Source organism: Onychostruthus taczanowskii, unplaced genomic scaffold (assembly GCF_017590055.1).
Source record: "Onychostruthus taczanowskii isolate IOZ18803 unplaced genomic scaffold, ASM1759005v1 scaffold56, whole genome shotgun sequence".
NCBI lineage: Eukaryota > Metazoa > Chordata > Aves > Passeriformes > Passeridae > Onychostruthus > Onychostruthus taczanowskii.
In genome coordinates this window covers 4,349,836-4,367,126 of record NW_024503235.1, presented here as the reverse complement: position 1 = coordinate 4,367,126, position 17,291 = coordinate 4,349,836, and the positions used below count along the sequence as shown (strand labels likewise).

Here is a 17,291-nt window from a genome sequence, read left to right as displayed (position 1 = left end):
AGTGGCAGCAGTGACAGCCTCACATCACCCCATGGCCCAGGGACACAGCTCTGTCCTCCACCGGACAAGAAACACTGCCAGCTGTGGAGGGGGTGAGACAAACCCTCCTGGGGCAGCTCAAAGCCACTGGAAACCTTTTTCTGCCCTGCAAAGCCTGCAGGCTCAGCCCAGGCTGCCCAGGTTTCTCCAGGGCTGGAAGGAATCTCAGTAACTTCAGACTTTGGGGCTCTACGTCTAACTCCACTTTGAATACAGCTCACAAGTGTTTGCTAGCTTAGAGGGAATTAATTCAAGATTGGGCAGTTTTGTGCTTCAATCCTTTCCTTCCTTCCCTCCCTCCGAGTAGGCAGGAACAGAGCAGGCTCAGGGCTCCTTACTCAGTTTGTTACAAATGAGCATTTAATGACCGAGTCAGTTGCATTTCAGGAGAAAAAAACACAGTTGTGCTGCAGCTGAGGGAGGATCTCACCCTGCCCCAGGACAGCCAGGCCAGGGCAGGCTGGGCAGCAGCAGAGCACTGCAACTGGAGAATTCCTTCCTGCACAACAGCTGGAACTGGCACACGAGGAATGCTCAAAGCTCTCCAGGCTCACAGCAGCTTTACAGGGAATATTTCAAACGACTGAGGATGAAAGCAAGGGGGGTGGGGAGATCACTGGGGAGGGACAGGACAGGGCTTGGTTTTGTGGCTCAGCCAGGTCTCCCAAACTCCACGGAGCTGCTGAAGTCTGAGTGTGCAACATCAGACAAGGGAGACACTTTCCTTCCTTCCTTTCCCCTCAATCAAGGGCCACACAGGACAGGGAACCGAGGCAGTTCAGCCCCCTCATCACCACACAGCTGGACAGCAACACCCACCGGCCCAGGCAGTAACAGCGAGGGGAGGTGAGCCCTTCCCACAGAAACAGCCCCTGCAGGAGGAAGGGCTCCCACTGCAGGAGCCCAGGACACGACTCCAGCGTGGACAAAAAGGCAACAAAAGGCTCTGCTTCAAATCCATAAAAAGCACCAGGAGCTGCTGTGTCCCAGGCCAGGGACACAGTTCAAGGCAGCAGTGGAAGGGGTTCAGTGGTTCACTGTTCTCAGCTCCCCCTTGATGCAAGGGGTCGGAGTTTCCCAGCCCCAGGAGCAGCTCCAGGAGCACAGGGAGGGCTCACAGGGGCCCCTGGCTCAGGGCTTCCCTGGCAGCTTTGTTCTCCTGTCCCCCCAGCCTGATCCCAGTTAATCACATCCCTGCAGTGACACGTCAGCCAGAGCTGAGCATGTTCCAGAGTAACACTATTCCAGGAAGATCTTCCTGGTTACAAATTCATAGTGACAATGAATGAATGCACCAAGAGCACCAGTGCCAAAGGTTTGCAAATGCTACTGAAAAAAAAGACCAAAAATCATCCCCTTCCCCCTTTCCCTGAAAAAAAAAAAAAAAAAAGACCAAAAATCACCCCCTTCCCCCTTTCCCTGAAAAAAAAAAAAAAAAAAAAAAAACAAACCAAAAAGGCTGCATGAAGCTGCCCAGAGCCCTCTCTGCAGCACAGCCCAGCTCAGACACTAAGCCAGCCCCCAAAATCTTGTGCCATCCGTAATTTCACCAATAAGTAAAGACTGAGGAGGGAGCAGAGAGCCTGGAGAAAGCAACTCCACTGTCAGTGTCCAAGGCACCCTGATGCCAAGCACTGCCTGCACATGTGCCATGGGCTTCCCCTCAACACAGCAAATCCCAACCCCAGCTTGCTTTGGCCTCCAAGCTGGTGCAACTGAAAGAACTGAAGGAAGTCTGGAGGGGCCTCTGTGAACTCTCCTCCACAAATAACCAAGATCTATAGAGAGAATAATGGAAGGACAGAAGAGCGGAGGAAATAAGGGACAGGATTTCAGAATAAAAATTATAAACCCATAAATTAGGAAAGCCCAAAGCTGAGGGTGTTGAAGCTACTGCTGTAAGAACACCTGGAAAACCTAATGGAGACTCCTCTCTGCAGCAAGGACACACCTGGAGAGAGAGAAAAGGAGCAGGAATTACCAAGAGGGAAGAGCCACAGGCTGGAACTGCTCAGCACTGGAGGCAGTCTGACACGTGGGCCCTGGCCAGAGCCCCGTGCCCAGCTCAGGGGTGTCTCAGCTCCACAGGGGCACTGTGGCACCCCCAAAGGCACTGAGGTGCCCCCCTGGACAGGGGCTCCTTCCACACAGAGCACAGGAGCCCCTGCCCTGCCCACAGCCAGCACCAAAGCAGCATTTTCACTGTGCTGCAGCCCTAACTAAGAGAGCTGGGCTGACACAAGTCCCAGGACACTGCCACCCTCCCCACAGCTTCCTCATGTGGGGACAGCCTCCAAGCCACCAGACCTGCCACATTAGGGAACACAGGGAATGCTGTCAGTGAGACCAAGGTTCAGAGTATCTTCAGGATCAAAATTTACAGGGAGAATTATTCAGCTGTTGGTGTTGTGGAACAGTCCAACACCCAGCAATCACATCTGGTCCCAGTCCTGTCCCAGGGATGGGGAGCACTCCTGTGACAGACTGGGGCTGGCCCTGCTTCACCCCTGCAGGTCACTCTGGAAGGGGGAGGAGGGAGGGGCTGCACCTCTTCAGGGCCCTGGCACTCAGCAGTGGAGCCCTGCTGTCAGCCCACAGGGGTGTGCAGATGCTGCTCAGCTCCTGCAAAACCCCCTCACAAGCCAGCCAGAGCAGGGGCAGGTCTCACATCCATGATCACCCACTGCACAGAGGGAGGATGCAAATGTAAAGTCTGCCTGTTTTGCTGGTGCAGTCTGAGTGCCAGGTTTTAGTGTCTTCTCCTTCCCAGGACTGGGTACATCCAGTTTTCACATCCCAGTAGCACCTGCAGCCCTTAGAGAGCAGAGCTTGAGCTCTAGGCCTGACAGGATCTGCTGTCCCACGAGATGCACACAATGGATAATTCCAAGATGTTCTTTTACTGTGGCGAGGGACTGCAAAACACTGAATTTCCTAAACCCAGGAACCCCTTGTGCAGCTCTGCCCCCATTTCCAGGACTGTGTGCTCCACTGGTGCTTTTATCCAAATCTAACCCCAAATTCCTGTGTGTGTATTTGTATTTTATTGTGTGTCACTCTGCTAAGGGACACCCATCCCCAGCTGTTGCACAGACAGAGGCAGCACCCAGCCCTCAGCACAGCTGGAACACAAGTGTGAGCAGCAGCACACCTCACGGTGCCCCAGCTTTCTACCAAATAACGTGGCAGTCAGTTGCCACAAGCAAAGACTGGCCAAGAAATGTCTTCCAAAAGGAAGAGGCTGAGATCATGAAACATTACCAGGAATCAGTCGTGGTTTGCTGAAGGGAACTTCAGCTCTGTTATCTCTAGGTCAGGAGAGCTGCTGCCACTCCGGTCACTGTAGGTGTCCCTGCAGGAGTCAAAGATTTGGGGTTAGGGAGCACAAGTGCTTTAAGGACAGATAATTAATGTGGGACGCTGCAGCACAGGGAAAACTTCAGCTCCTCTGCTGCAAGGAGCCATTTCAAACTCAAATGTGCAAAAGCAGAGTTAAAATATCCCTCCCCCCTTGGAGGCATGAAATGAGAGTGCCTCACACACGAAACTCCTCTGAAACTCCTCTGGCCACTGTGATGTTAACACCAACAGGAATCCCGTGGTGCAGCTGCACTGCAGCTCAGCCCACAAAGCCAACACTCCTTTTGGCAGTGCCTTTGCCTGGGCTTGATCAGGCACTGCTAATTCTCCTCTGCATTTGGTGTGGTTTTTGTTTAGTGCCTGTCAGCACTCAGCAACCCCTCAGTGTGAGGAGGAGAACAGGTCAGTACCAAATGGTTGTTACTTGTTGCACAGTCCTGAGTGCCAAAGGGAATTGCAGACACTGGGGAACAGCAGCACCAAGTAACTGCACCATGAAATCCACCCAAAACACCACTTGCTTTGCAAACTGAAACAAAGAAAGCTGAAGTCAGCAGAAAAAAAAAAATTACGAGGCTGCAACCACCAGGGCCTGTTCTTTAAACCAGCAACAGGAACAAGTTTCTCATGGACCAGCCTGTAGGTGGGACTTGTCTGAGGAATGCAGGGAAAAGCCCATGAGGTCTGCAGTCACGAAAAAGAGCAGGCCCAACCCCCAAAGAGTCTGACTGACAGCACAAGGCTGCAGATCTCCTCTCCCTGCAGCCAGGGCCTCTCTGCAGGACTGCTCTGTGGCCCCACAATCAGCCTCAACACACCAGACAGGAGCTTCCAAAAGAAGAGTGGAAAGAAGGGGGGGTGCAATACCAAGTTATGCCCAGGAGCTCTGTGCCAAGAGGATGCTCTGGGTTATCCTGCAGGAAGCAGCACTGTCCTGTGACAGCTCTGACTGGGGTGTGTCTGAAACCCACCTGGGGGAGAGCCTGCAGCCCTTCTGCAGGTAGTGGGTGAGTCTCCCTGCAGATGCCAGGAGGAGCCCGAAGTATGGGGGTGATGGCTTGATGGGCCTGGAGAGGAACTCGGGGTGATACTGAACACCAACGAAGAAAGGATGCTCTGAGAACAAACAAAACACTCATGTCAAGTCTCTCAAGCTTGTGGCTGAGCTGCAGGTGAAACCCTGATTATGCTGAAGCCCTGATGATGGGGACGTATTATTTCCCTTTTTGCCCATAAATGAAGAGGGACATGGGATTTTATTTTTACCATCATTTGAAGGATGGAATTGAGACAGTCTGAATGGCTCCCACATGAAAACTTGCTCCATTCCCTCCAAACACCTTCCCTTGTCCATCCCACACCCACAAAGTCCTTTTTGCTTAAGGACTCACCTTCCAGCTCAACCACTTCCATCCGCTCTCCCTCCTCATCCTGCCCCACAAACTTCAGACCTCGCTCTTCAAAACACTTTTTCAGTTCTGGATTGACCTAGAAAATCAGAAGCAAGACAAGCCATGATCTCTTGTGTCTGGGTTACACAGGAAAGCTCAATACCTACATGAGCATTTTTACCTCAAATCTGTGTCTGTGTCTCTCTTCCAAGAAATCATGATCTCCATACAGCTTCCCTGCAGCAGAAGTAAGATGTTCCTTAGAGCAGTGATCACAGCTTTTAACACATTCACTTGATCAGCATCCTTCAGAATTTGCCACTTCTGGAGGGGATCAAATTCCCTGATCCTCATACCCCACCAGAAGAGTGGGACCTGCCATTCAGGGATGCTTCAACATCCCCAGGCCTCACTTCCCCAAGCCATTCCCAGGAAACATTTCCAGAAGAGGCAAGAAGGGCCTTACTCATGACTGAATTCTTGGTTTGGAAGAGTGTCCTCCTCTTGCCAAGCCTCATTGTCCCACCCATTTGCCCAGGATTATGTTCTGGCATGTCTATGACCTGTGGAAAGAATTCAGAGGGAGGTGAGAATCAGGGAGGAATAACAATAACAGGCAGACTCTGACACATAAAAGGAAAAAATTCCCACCAACATTCATGCAAAAAACCAAGGCAACCAGCCCAAGGTCTGTTGGTCTGTCTTGACAAGGCAGACCAACAGAACTAGGTTAGCTGGCTGAGGTGTTCAGCACATATGGGAGGCTAGTGGATATTCAGGGAACTTTCACAGTGGAAATGGCCTCAGAGTTTACACAGATTGCACACACCAATACTGTGCTGTTCACTGAACTGCATGTTAAACCAATTTATGAAAACAAAACCCCCAAATCAGAATTGCTCACTCTTTGATAAATAACATCATAAGCTGTTTTTTCATAAGTTCCTCACTTTGTGTAGCATTTTAAATTCTAGCAGAAGCCAATCATTATGGTGGACTCTGGACCAGAAACCCAGAGCCTTCCACAAATGCTCCAGGAATTCAGGTCTGTCAGGAGCTATCATACAACAGTTCAAGTTGGAAGGGACCTTAAAGCTCATCCCGTGCCACCCCTGCCATGGCAGGGACACCTCCCACTGTCCCAGGCTGCTCCAAGCCCCAGTGTCCAACCTGGCCTTGGACACTCTGAGGGATCCAGGGGCAGCCACAGCTTCTCCTGGCAATCATGCCCAGGGATGTGCAAGAAAGTCTAGTAAGGATATCACAAGTAAATGACCCTAAACTCACCACTGGATGAGAAGTTTTGGGGTCAAACTCTGTTGAGTTCGCATCTGCAATGTAAGGTTCAGCAGTCAGGAACACAGAGTGGCTCACACCATGGCATCACCTCCAGGACTGCCCAGGGACAGCTCTCCTCATCCCCAGCTGTGCTGAGCCCCCCCTCAGGCACACAACACCCCAGGCTGCAGGAACAGGGCTGGCAGCACTGCTCAGTATCAGTTTCAAAGGCTGCAGTCAGGGGATAACCCACCCTCACTCAGGAAAATCACAGCTTCAAATACAGAAATAAAGACAGGGAGGGGGAAAGGAGCAGAATGGTCTGAGGAACTCCTTTTTCCTCACCTCATTACTGGAGAGAATCAAAATCAGGTTGAGAACTCAATTTAGCACTCTCTGAAGGGAGCTCTGTTAACAGGGACCTGCTCAATCCAAGCAGAGGGGCTCAGAAGGTAACTCCACTCACTGAAGGAGCTGCAACTGCTGGCTGGCTGAATTGCTTTTTGGGCTCCATTCCCACTGGCTGCAGTGGGAATTTGGCACATGTAGGCTGCCAAGGTGTTTCATTCAGAAGCTAAGAACCTCATGTTGAGCAATAGAAAGCTTTCTGTCATTATCAGCATGACTTAATCCATTGATTTTTATTTAAATAGGGTAGGGAAATTGCTCTTTTTACTTTGAATTAGCAAAAGAGATTGGGATTTTTACAGGTCTAGGTAAAAAATTAAACCTATGAAAAGCTTAAAATCACAGGTATCTAAAAAAAATCAGTTATTACTCAAGCAACCCAAGAAATGACCAAAGGCAGGAAGAGTTTTGTGCCATTACCTTGCCAGCCAAGGACACTGCGAGCAAACTCCACCACTGCCAACTGCATTCCCAGACAGACTCCTGTGGAAGGACGGGCAGGACAGGGATCAGGCCAGGACAAGGACCTCTGAGCCCATGCTGCAAAGCACACACACCCTCACAGAGCATCCTGAGTCAGAGGAAAACCTGGATGAGGCAGATCTTTGACTGGGATTTAGGGGTCTGTAGTCCTGGCAAGCTGTACTTCCCTCCCTTTCCCATCCCCTCTGCTCACACAGCAGTTGAGCCTCTCACCACAGACACTTCACTGAAATGCAGTCATGTATTTTCTGGTGCCAAGATCACCACAGCCTGATCTGAAACATCCCCAGACTGCTATCCCCTCATTACAGACTCCTTGTCAGCACACCCCAGCCAACTCTGACCACTTCAGAGCTAACCAGGGTGAGGCTGCACTGCCAGCTCAGCTGAGCACAGATCACTGCCTTCCCCAGACAACTGCTGCAAATCTGCTCATCCCAGGCACCAATGGAGATCAGGGGAGCTCCTGCTGCAGACCAGTAAGGCTGTCCTTCAGCTTCCTTTATTTCTTCTTATGGATGAAACATGATTCTCACCTAAAAAGGGTTTTTTCTGTTTTCTTGCCCAGGAAATAGCTTGAATTTTGCCTTCTGTCCCTCGAACACCAAATCCACCAGGAACCAGAACTCCACTGCATGAGGATGAAAAGATTCCATTCAGCATGGCTGCCCCAAACCACACACCCACAAATCACCTGCCTCCCATAAAATCTTGGCCTTGCAAGACCTCTCCCCTGAAAAGGGCTCTGAAGTAGCCACGTGGCAAGGCCTGGCTGCAGCAGTTTCCACATGACTTCACATGAGCTGTCACATAAAGAGGGGGAAGCATTTCATAAATGCCAATTTTACCTTCCCAAAGAGAGACCCCGAATATCTCACAGGTTACCATGCTGAAATGGTTCATGCTGTGGGACTCACACACCCTGCACCAAACATGTTTGCAAACACATCACCCAGCCAGGCCATGCTGAGGAAGCCCCTGGCTACAGCGTGAGGTTGTCCTAACACCAAACTCTGCAGGAGGTTCTTTCTTCTGCTCTCACTCAAATCCTGCTGCCCTGAGGGGTAACAGGCCCCACTTGTTCTTGGTTTTGTGCTAATTCTTGGCACTCCTCTGCATACTAATGCTCTTCCCCCTCTCACACTTTATTTCTGAAGAACTTGGTAGCCCATTTACACATTCCATTCTCACTCTGGCTCTAACAGCCTTCACCAGTACCTCTCCTTTCTCCCGATTTCCTCTGTTTCCACCTGATCATGCAGGTGTGCATATCCTCATCACCACGATGATTTCCCCCACTGCTGCCTTTCATCACCTCTCTCACTTATCTAACAATTCTCCACTTAACCCCTTATCCTAAATGCCCCTGAGAGGTGTGTGGGGCCTTGTCAGAGTGTGCTGAAAACAGGTTTATCAGACATTCTCCAAGGACAGGGCCACAGCAGAACTTACTCAGCACCACAGAGCTTCTGCCACGCCTCGTGGTACCTGACAGGCTCCTCCTGCAGAGTGTCTGGCTCCAAGTCAGCAGAGTCAATGTACTGGGAAGAAATCCAAAAAGAGGATGATGAGATATTGCCACCAGAGTGTACAGGACCTCCTGAATTCTCAATAAATTAAGACAGCATCATTCCTCCTGGACAGCTCTGGCTTTGTTTCCTAATGGATACTTTAGTTTTTTCTGGGCTGATTTCCCATCTGTTAGCCAACAGAACTCCTTTCCTCACCCCCCTGCTCTTGGTGCACAAACAGAACCCATGATTTCTGTGTCCCCCCTCTCTGCAGCCCTGCTGTGACTTACACCACGTCCCTGAGCCCCAGCCTGTCACGTTCAATGTGAGGTGTTAATGCAGCACAGCAAGGTGGGAACTGTGCAGACACAAACCACCACACAGAGAGGAAAACCCAATTCCTCTCTCATCAAATAAACATCTCCTTCAAGAGGCACTGCAGAAGAAATAGGCTATGGTGAAACACAGGCTGCTGTAATTAAAGGGTGTTATGGAAATGGAAAAAAACCCTGCAATTTTTCCATTTTCTCATCTCCAGCATTCCAGTACCTCTGAACTTCTGGACATTCTGGCAGGCTGCTAACCCTTTAAAAGAACCATTTTGTCCTTTTTTTTGTTTGTTTTTTGGAAGTTGCAAAACTACCAATCAGTTCTTTATCTAACTACAGCTACTCAGTTCTTCAGCACAAGATCTCCCTGCCCAAGGCTCAGAGCTCACTTCACTTCTGAGCCACTCACACACAGCTGTGCCAGGAAATACCCACAGATGCACGTGCAGGGTTTGCACTTTACCAGTCTTGTTTTGCTTATTTTCACCTCTACTGATTTTGGAAGTTGAAAGGAAACCCTGACCTAGATCAGTTCTGTTAAAAAGCAATCACCTATTTCCAAGACTCAGTGACATCATGGAACTGCTGGGCATTTAGAAATCTACTGAAATGAAAATAAAATTTCCAGCAACTGGTACATATTTCACCTCTTCAGACCATCCAGCTATGACCAAGAGACCCCTGAAAGCACCTGTGCATCCAAACCAGCATGAAAACCTTAATAAAGCCTGAGACAGCAGCATCATAAAACCTGAGTACCACAAGGTTAACATCAACAAAAAAGATAAAACTACAAAAAAGAATCACTTGCAACAAGTGTCAGAGAAATGAAAGCAGAGAGTGCCCCCCTCCAACCCATCCACCACTGTCACAGCCCAGCACACAGCACTGAGGAGCTTCCATCCACTCCAGCTCACAGGAGGAGAGGCTGGTTTGCTCTGAAGCTGGTTTAGGCCTGACAACAGCTGTTTTAATGCTGTTATAATCCAAACAGCTGTTTTGATGCAAGGATAATTTGGATGTCCATGGGCTCAATCACTTCTCCCTTTCTGTCTATGGGTTTGTGAAAATCTGAATTAGGATGGGCAGCACTGTAGGTGGAAGCAGGATGGGTGCAGTTTTTTCCCCACACACAGACCCACCCCTACCTTAATGTCAAGTTTGTGGTTGATGGCCAGGGCAGAGTGCTCCAGGGCTTTGATGACAGATGCATAGGAGTCAGAAAATTTGGTGTATTTGCCCACCAGTGCAATGGAACATGTTTCAAGCAGACGGTCGTACCTACAGAACACCAGAACACACAGGTTATTCCAGCAGTAACAGGAGAGGGAGGGCATCACTTCCATTCTGTTCAGCTTTCCAAGGAACAAACAAGCTGTGCTCTCCTGCATGTGTCCAACAGAGCTGACGTCTTTGCAAGAGTGACCTTTTACAATAATTATGATTTACAAACATCAAAGCGAGATCAAAACCAGAACAATGACTGAGGAAAACAGTTGCAGTTCCACACATAAATTAACTCATCTCTCCTGATGAGGAAAAGCCATTCTGAGCAGATCCAAACTGCCTTTTCAGGGAGCTGTACTAGATTCAAAGGCTGCAGTGAACTCCTAGGAGAGGATCAAAGCACAGCTTGGTGGATGTTTGTACTGCACAGCATCTTCCCACGCTGCTGCTGAGCTCCTATCAGCATTTCTGCACTCCTAAGGCTGTGCTGCCTCCACTTTCAGTCCCCAGCACCTGGCAGCACAGGATTCACACAGCATTCCTGGCTACAGCCAAGAGTCTGTTTAAAGGTTCTCTCAAAATTGCTAAATACCTTCAGCCCAGCTGGTGACCAAGGGCTTTTCCCCATCAAAAGGAAATGTTATTGACAGGGCTGGCTTTTGTCAGGCACAGAAATCAAGGAAAGCATCTAAATCTTGAAAATTAATTTATTATAAGAACAAACATATTTAAGGCTTCAGCTGACATTCAAGCCCTTTCTGAAAAGACTCTATTCACTATTTCCCTGTGAGCATTGAGTCTACTCCTCACAAGAAAAAAGCCCAGTGCCCAAGGAGTCTCAGAACAGGTACCAAAGACTTGTCTCACTTGCCTCAGAGCACTCTCAAAGATATTCTTTGACACTCCTGACATCTCCCTATAGCTACAAAAGCATTTCAACACTTTGCAATGTTACTGAGATGTTTTTTCATACAAAGGGAGGGCAGAGCTGTCCAGCTTTTAATAACTTCAAGCTGGGTTTGACTCAGACAGTATACTTCCAACGTAAGATAAGGATCTCACTAAGTTTATCTCACAGGATTTTATGGAGAAAGGCTGAGGGAATTGGGGTAGTTCAGCCTGTAGAAGAAAAAGCTCCAGGCAGACTTTATGGCAGCCTTCCAGAAAGAGGATTTACGAGAAATATGGGGACAAGACTTTTTAGTAGGGTCTGTTGTGCCTGGACAAGTGGTGATGGTTTTGATCTAAAAGGGGAGATTTAGGCAAGATCTAAGGATGAAACTTTGTACAATGAGTGGTGAGGCACTGGCACAGGCTGTCTACAGCAGCTGTGGATTCCCCACCCTGGAAACATTCAAAGTTTGGGTGGGGCTCTGAGCAAAAGGCAAAAAACAACGTGAGCATGTAAGAACACACATCACCTCAAACAACCAACAGCCAAGAACAGAAACTAATCCTGAAGTGTGCTGCAGTGTGCCCAGCAGTGCAGCTCACCTGTCAGCCATCTCCTTCCACTTCATGAGCATCCTCCTGGGCTGCCTCTCGATGGGAAGGTCCAGCCTGTGCCTGAAGTAGTCCACAACCCCCTGCTCCTCCAACAGCAGAGGAACCCGGTAGATGGAGGAGACATCATGAACACAAATGACCTGTTGACAAAATAAGGATATCATTAAAACAGCCATCCAGTGCCTGTACAATCATTTTTACTCAGATATCCAGAGTGTTCCTGTCTCTAGCAGAAAACCAAATGACCACCTAAACTTCCAGGCAATAACATTTTGAATAACATATCAATAGTTTAATGCTGGTTTCCTTATGCTTGAAAAAGCCATTCTTCAGCACTTCCAAGGCATTACTGCTCCCTGGAGCCCCTTGGGAAGGGCTAGAACACAGTAACCCAGCAGCAGGACAGTCAGCTGCCCAGCACTTTATGTGAGCAGCACTCAGCAAAGTTCAAAGAACACTCCAGAGACTCCTGTGATACAGAATCCCAAGTGAAGCTACAGTCAAACTGCCACAGGCACAGCTTCCCCTTCCCACCACTGTCCTTCCTAACCAGGGCTCCCAGTCCCATTGAAACCCAGGGAAATCTGTGACCCCAATACAGCAATGCACATTACAGGGTGCCCCTCATCAAATTTAGGATTACACAATCATGAGCAAAGAATTCTTAGATCAATGAGGAAAATCTAAATCAACAGTTCTAGTTCACTGAAACAGGAAAAGATGGCTCAGGACAACTGTCACCTGTCCATTAACAATGAACCTGTACTTTAAGGATCCAAGACACACTGGCAAAACTGTTTTAAATCCTCGTTTCCACTGACTCAAATGAAAGCAGAGTTCAGTTCTGCACCAGTCAAACCTCCTTGGCTGCACATTTTCCTCTTTTACCCCCAGTGCTGCTCACTTCTCAATCCAAGTGCAACAGCAGACAGAGCAACAACTACATTAAACTTCCTGGAAAGGGACAAGAGCCAACTTATTTTGAATTCCTGGCCAACAAGAGGTAGATATTTTACTGATGACACATCAACATTATTGCCAGCAGTGCAATGCTTCAAAATGCAGGACTCAAGTTGGGTCTTGCTATAGAGCAGATTAATGAAAATTACTTGACAGAACCTGGGATTTTGAAGTTATACTCAGTCTTTCACAAAAAGACAACATTTTTCAAGCTGCAGCTGGATTGGAAAGTGGTAAACTCAGCCTACACACTTTTGACTATTTTCCAAGGTCCACCTTAGAATGTGTTACAAGTCTCAGTATAGAAAAAATCATGCAAACATAAAATTTGTGCATATCACAACCTTGAAGTGAAGCACTGATTCTCCCAAACATCAAACACTTCAACCTCTCTGTGCAATTTCTCCTCAAGAATTCTTGGGCAGAAGAATAATATTGTGAAAAGAGCAGAAGCACAGTCATACATCCTTTTCAGGTAATCTTTTCACCTCTAAACACTGGAAAATCTCATTCTTCTATGTTCACAGAAGGAATGTGGAACTATAATTAAGGTCAAAGCAGTGATTCAGAAATCACCTTGGATACCACAGAATTCTCTAAGCTTACACCAATCACCTTACAAGAAAACCTGGGTGCTGGCACAAAAAGAATTGGTTTAGCAACAGGTCCATGTGTCAGGAAGGGAGGTAAGACAAAGCAGCAAATGAATTATGCAGCTACCAAAACAGAGCTAGAACTGCTGCACTAGACAAAACTCCCCCCAGCATCTGACAAACAGCTCCAGTATTCACTGCAAGGAAGCACAGACAGCAATCCTCACCTGTTCTGGTTCAACATGACAGAACATGGAAATCTTTTCTTTTACTGAGGTATCCAGTGGAGTGGAGCACCTGCAAACAATCTAACAGAGCAGCAACATCAGGGTTGTGATGCAAACAGAAACACTCAGGCATTCATAAAACAAACCTCTGAAAAGAGCTGTCTTTGTGCAGCCTCAGTGATTTGAGAAAAAAACCCACAACTCCATTTCTTTTCCTTATTTATCACCACTATACAAGAGCTCTCAAACAAAGCATTACTTAGACAAGACTGCTGCTGCAACATGCCAGATTTTTACATGTCAAGCTGTGCTACACAAAGCTTACCAGATCTGGAGAGAGCCCGAGGCCCCTGAGCTCACGAACACTGTTCTGGGTGGGTTTGGTCTTCTGCTCCCCTGTCGAGCTTGGCTGGTCAGAGAAGAGCAGTGGGTGCATCAGATTGTGATAAGCAGCAATGATTCAGCAGGTTAATCAGGACTCTCAGACATCTGATAAAAACTCTGACTCAATTCTTGGACAATTCACATGAACCTCATGTAGCCCATTTTAATCCCCAGGACTGAGAGCAACAACAGGAACCCAAGTTCCAATCTGTCCACTGGAGTGCAGGAAGGAGAGGGACAGAGGGCCTAAGATTTATCCACTGCTCCCTCCTAACACCTAATGTTTTGTATTTCTGATTTTTCTCTATAAATCACCTGGCCTGGACAGAAGGGGAAAAGGGGAGAAGAGAACAAAGACTGATCTGCATTCCATAATTATCAATTTGCACTGCCAAATCCAGTTCTGTCTGACACAAGGAATGCTCATGCTGCATTTCTGCAACTCCCAAGCCTTTATTACACATTTACAACCCATTGAAAAGTTCCTGTTTCATTGCTGTACAACTTTTTAAACACATAAGCATATAATCTCTTCATTTCTGCCAGAAGTTTACATATACACAGCAATACAAAAGCACCAGCACTTAGAGATACAGCATTTCAGAAACAGCTATTTAGGAAATTTTGCACTGGGGAAGCCTCTGCCCACCAACAAGTTTTGGGTCCTTACCTGGGGAACCAGACTGACATGAATGTTACAGAAATTCTCTCTTTTGGCTTTGAACTGGAACTGGCGGAAGGCCTCGATGAAAGGCATGCTCTCGATGTCACCCACAGTGCCCCCGAGCTGGCAACACACAGACACTGGGAGTTACAGTTACTGCCAAAACCTGGTGAAGGTGTACACTAAAGACATGAAAACACACACAACAATCTACTCCAGGTACTGCTCTACCTTCATCATTCCCTCACAAATCGAAAAGCCACAAGAAAAACAGCTTCCCCTATGGGCAGCACCTCTCCAGAGACATCAGCTTGACCCCTATTTTCTCTTCAGAGAACAGACTTCGACATGAAAATTATGACTTATGAACATTAGGTGGCACTGAGAAGCAAAATTTCTGTTAAGTTTTAGGAGCTATATAGAGTGGACACATGCAGGAACAGATGCAAGACTCTAGCTGGAGCCTCCCAGGCCCTGTCAGACAGTGCCTCCTCGGTACTCGAGATCTGGGCTCGTGATCCTGGCACACAGACTGGCACCCGAGCTGCAGGCAGAGCCCAAGCCACCCTGACCTGGGCTCTGTGACAAGCTGCCTCTCCTGTGTTAGCACATCCCAGCAGCCAGCTCAGCAGTGTCAGAGCCCTCACCCTGCTCTGTCTCCTTCTGGCAGCAGAATGTTCCATAAACACCCTGAGAACTTGTGCCGTTCCCTGCTGCTTGTCTGTGCTTGAACTGGTCACTTGGAGGGGGAAAGACAACTGTACCTAGAGGGGAATTTACCTCCCCTCCCTCCATCCACCAAGGGAGAAGAGGGCACAGCACAATTAACTCAGACTGGCATGTTGAGTTACAAGAGCTAAAAAAATTCATTCTGTAGGTTAATTCATAGAATACCCTGAGCTGGAAGGGACCCGCTGAGTGCAGCCCCTGGCTCTACACAGACCCCCCAACAGCCCCACCCTGGGCATCCCTGGAGCTCTGGCAGCCTCGGGGCCGTGCCCATTCCCTGGGGAGCCTGGGCAGTGCCAGCACCCTCTGGGGGAAGAACCTTGCCCTGATCTCCAGCCAGAATCTCCCCTGACACAGCTCCAGCTGCTCCCTGGGGTCCTGTGGGGCTGTCCCTCATGAGGCAGCTGCAGGCTGCAATTGAAAAGATTAGAGTAAGTGAAGTTAACACGGGGAATTTTTAACCCATTCAATAACATGCAAAGTTGAACGTTTCTGTAAAGAAAAATGCAAAATATGCACATAGATCAGTTTACTGCATACAGGAAACAAAACTACCTACTTTTTAAAAGTTACAAACCTCAATCACACAAACTTGGGGCTCGATGCCATCTTCATCCACAGGAATCCGTGCCTGCCTCATCACCCATTCCTGTATGGCATCTGTGATGTGGGGAACAACTGGAAAAGAAACCCAGGCAAGGGTTAAAGCCCCCACACATTTCTCCCTCTTAACTCATTAGAGAGCAAATTACTGACAATCACTAACCAGTGCTTCTCTTAGGGCTTGAGCAGGACATTTTGTCTTTAAAGAACTATGCATTTTGAAGTGATTATTCTTGGCTGTTATTTTCAAGGGCCTTGGCAGGAAATTGAACCCTGCCTTAATTTAAACACATGTAAGCAACATTTCCTTTAAGCTGAAAGATTCAAGCACAAACTGTTCTTTGCTCTAAATAGAGAAAGTTACTCTGTTTTTAACTGTCTGTAAAAGTCCTAATGTCAACCAGCTGTGGAAAGTAGTTAAAAAGGGAAGGGACTAACCTGATACTCACAAATCCTTTGGGTTTTCTAATGACATGAGTTAACAAAAGCATTTACCATTTTAACCAGCTAACAAACAATCCCAAAGTGTATTGGTCTGAAGTCTGTTCACATTTATCACTGGGTACATTAGACAGCTGGACCCAAGTCCAGCACAGTCCAAACACAAGCAGGATGGTGCAGAGGTTCAAGCAAAGATGAAAGCCAAAAGCATCCAGCCAGGACTGAAATACAGAATTCACTTCTAGCAGCCTAGGCCAGGACAATCTTTCAGTGAAGAAATTCCCAATATCCAGGAAAGAAGTTTTGCATCACCTTGGACAGTTTTGCCAAGATAATCTCCCTTCCTCTCCTTGTTAATGACATACTGGTAGATCTTCCCCGTGGTCAGGTTGTTGTCTTTGGTGAGTCGGATATCGAGGAAGCGCTCGTAGTTCCCGAGGTCCAGGTCCACCTCCCCTCCATCATCCAGCACAAACACCTCCCCTGCAGGCACACAAACGGGCACAGGTGTCGGGCACGCGAAAGAATGGAAAGGAAAACAAACTCCTTCCCCGACTGCAGGAGCAAGCTGAGGAGTGGCGAGCACAACTACAAGCCTTTATGACCGAGAGGAGCAGCGCACTGGGACCGAACCCCTTCAGGCAGGGCACATCTGTGCTGCGGGCACGGCAGCCCCAGGCTCAGCAGCGGGCACAGAGCCCCGCACGAAGGAGACGATTCACGGCAGCGCCGACCCCGAGCCCGCCCGCGGCGCGCTCACCGTGCTCGTACGGGGAGAAGGTGCCGGCGTCGATGTTGATGTAGGGGTCGATCTTGATGGAGGTGACATGCAGCCCGCAGGACTTGAGGATGGTGCCGATGCTGCTGGCGATGATGCCCTTGCCGATGCCCGAGATCACGCCGCCCGTGACCAGGATGTACTTCATCTGCCCCGCGCCTGGACGCCACAGACACCGGCACGGCCTCAGCGCGGGCTCCGCGAGGGGAACGGGCCCCGGGCGCTGACATTGCCGAGAGCGCCCCGCAGGCCGCTCCCCGCCCGCCGCTGAGGGCCGGCGCCTGCCCGCTCCTCCCGCCACAGATTCCCGCCACCGCCGCGCGCCGCCCGTGCGGCCCCCGCCGCCAGGCCCGCGGGGTCCGCGTGGTCCCGCTCTGCCG

General features: G+C 48.8%; 1 protein-coding gene across 1 annotated transcript in view; it reads right to left on the bottom strand.

Annotated features, from left to right (window-relative positions):
• Positions 1-1,877: 1,877 nt before the first annotated feature.
• The window catches only part of CTPS1 (CTP synthase 1), a 15,564-nt gene continuing 150 nt past the window's right edge, over positions 1,878-17,291 (bottom strand). The window contains exons 2-19 of the mRNA XM_041417574.1: positions 16,894-17,070; positions 16,446-16,616; positions 15,667-15,767; positions 14,367-14,483; positions 13,638-13,721; positions 13,313-13,393; positions 11,521-11,672; positions 9,948-10,080; positions 8,412-8,500; positions 7,496-7,590; positions 6,897-6,959; positions 6,078-6,121; positions 5,257-5,353; positions 4,972-5,027; positions 4,791-4,887; positions 4,371-4,515; positions 3,301-3,391; positions 1,878-1,990 (exon numbers count right to left, since the gene is read on the bottom strand). Coding sequence (XP_041273508.1) covers positions 3,307-3,391; positions 4,371-4,515; positions 4,791-4,887; positions 4,972-5,027; positions 5,257-5,353; positions 6,078-6,121; positions 6,897-6,959; positions 7,496-7,590; positions 8,412-8,500; positions 9,948-10,080; positions 11,521-11,672; positions 13,313-13,393; positions 13,638-13,721; positions 14,367-14,483; positions 15,667-15,767; positions 16,446-16,616; positions 16,894-17,070 — 1,787 coding nt within the window. The 3' untranslated portion in view covers positions 1,878-1,990; positions 3,301-3,306. The remainder of the gene's footprint in view (positions 1,991-3,300; positions 3,392-4,370; positions 4,516-4,790; positions 4,888-4,971; positions 5,028-5,256; positions 5,354-6,077; positions 6,122-6,896; positions 6,960-7,495; positions 7,591-8,411; positions 8,501-9,947; positions 10,081-11,520; positions 11,673-13,312; positions 13,394-13,637; positions 13,722-14,366; positions 14,484-15,666; positions 15,768-16,445; positions 16,617-16,893; positions 17,071-17,291) is intronic.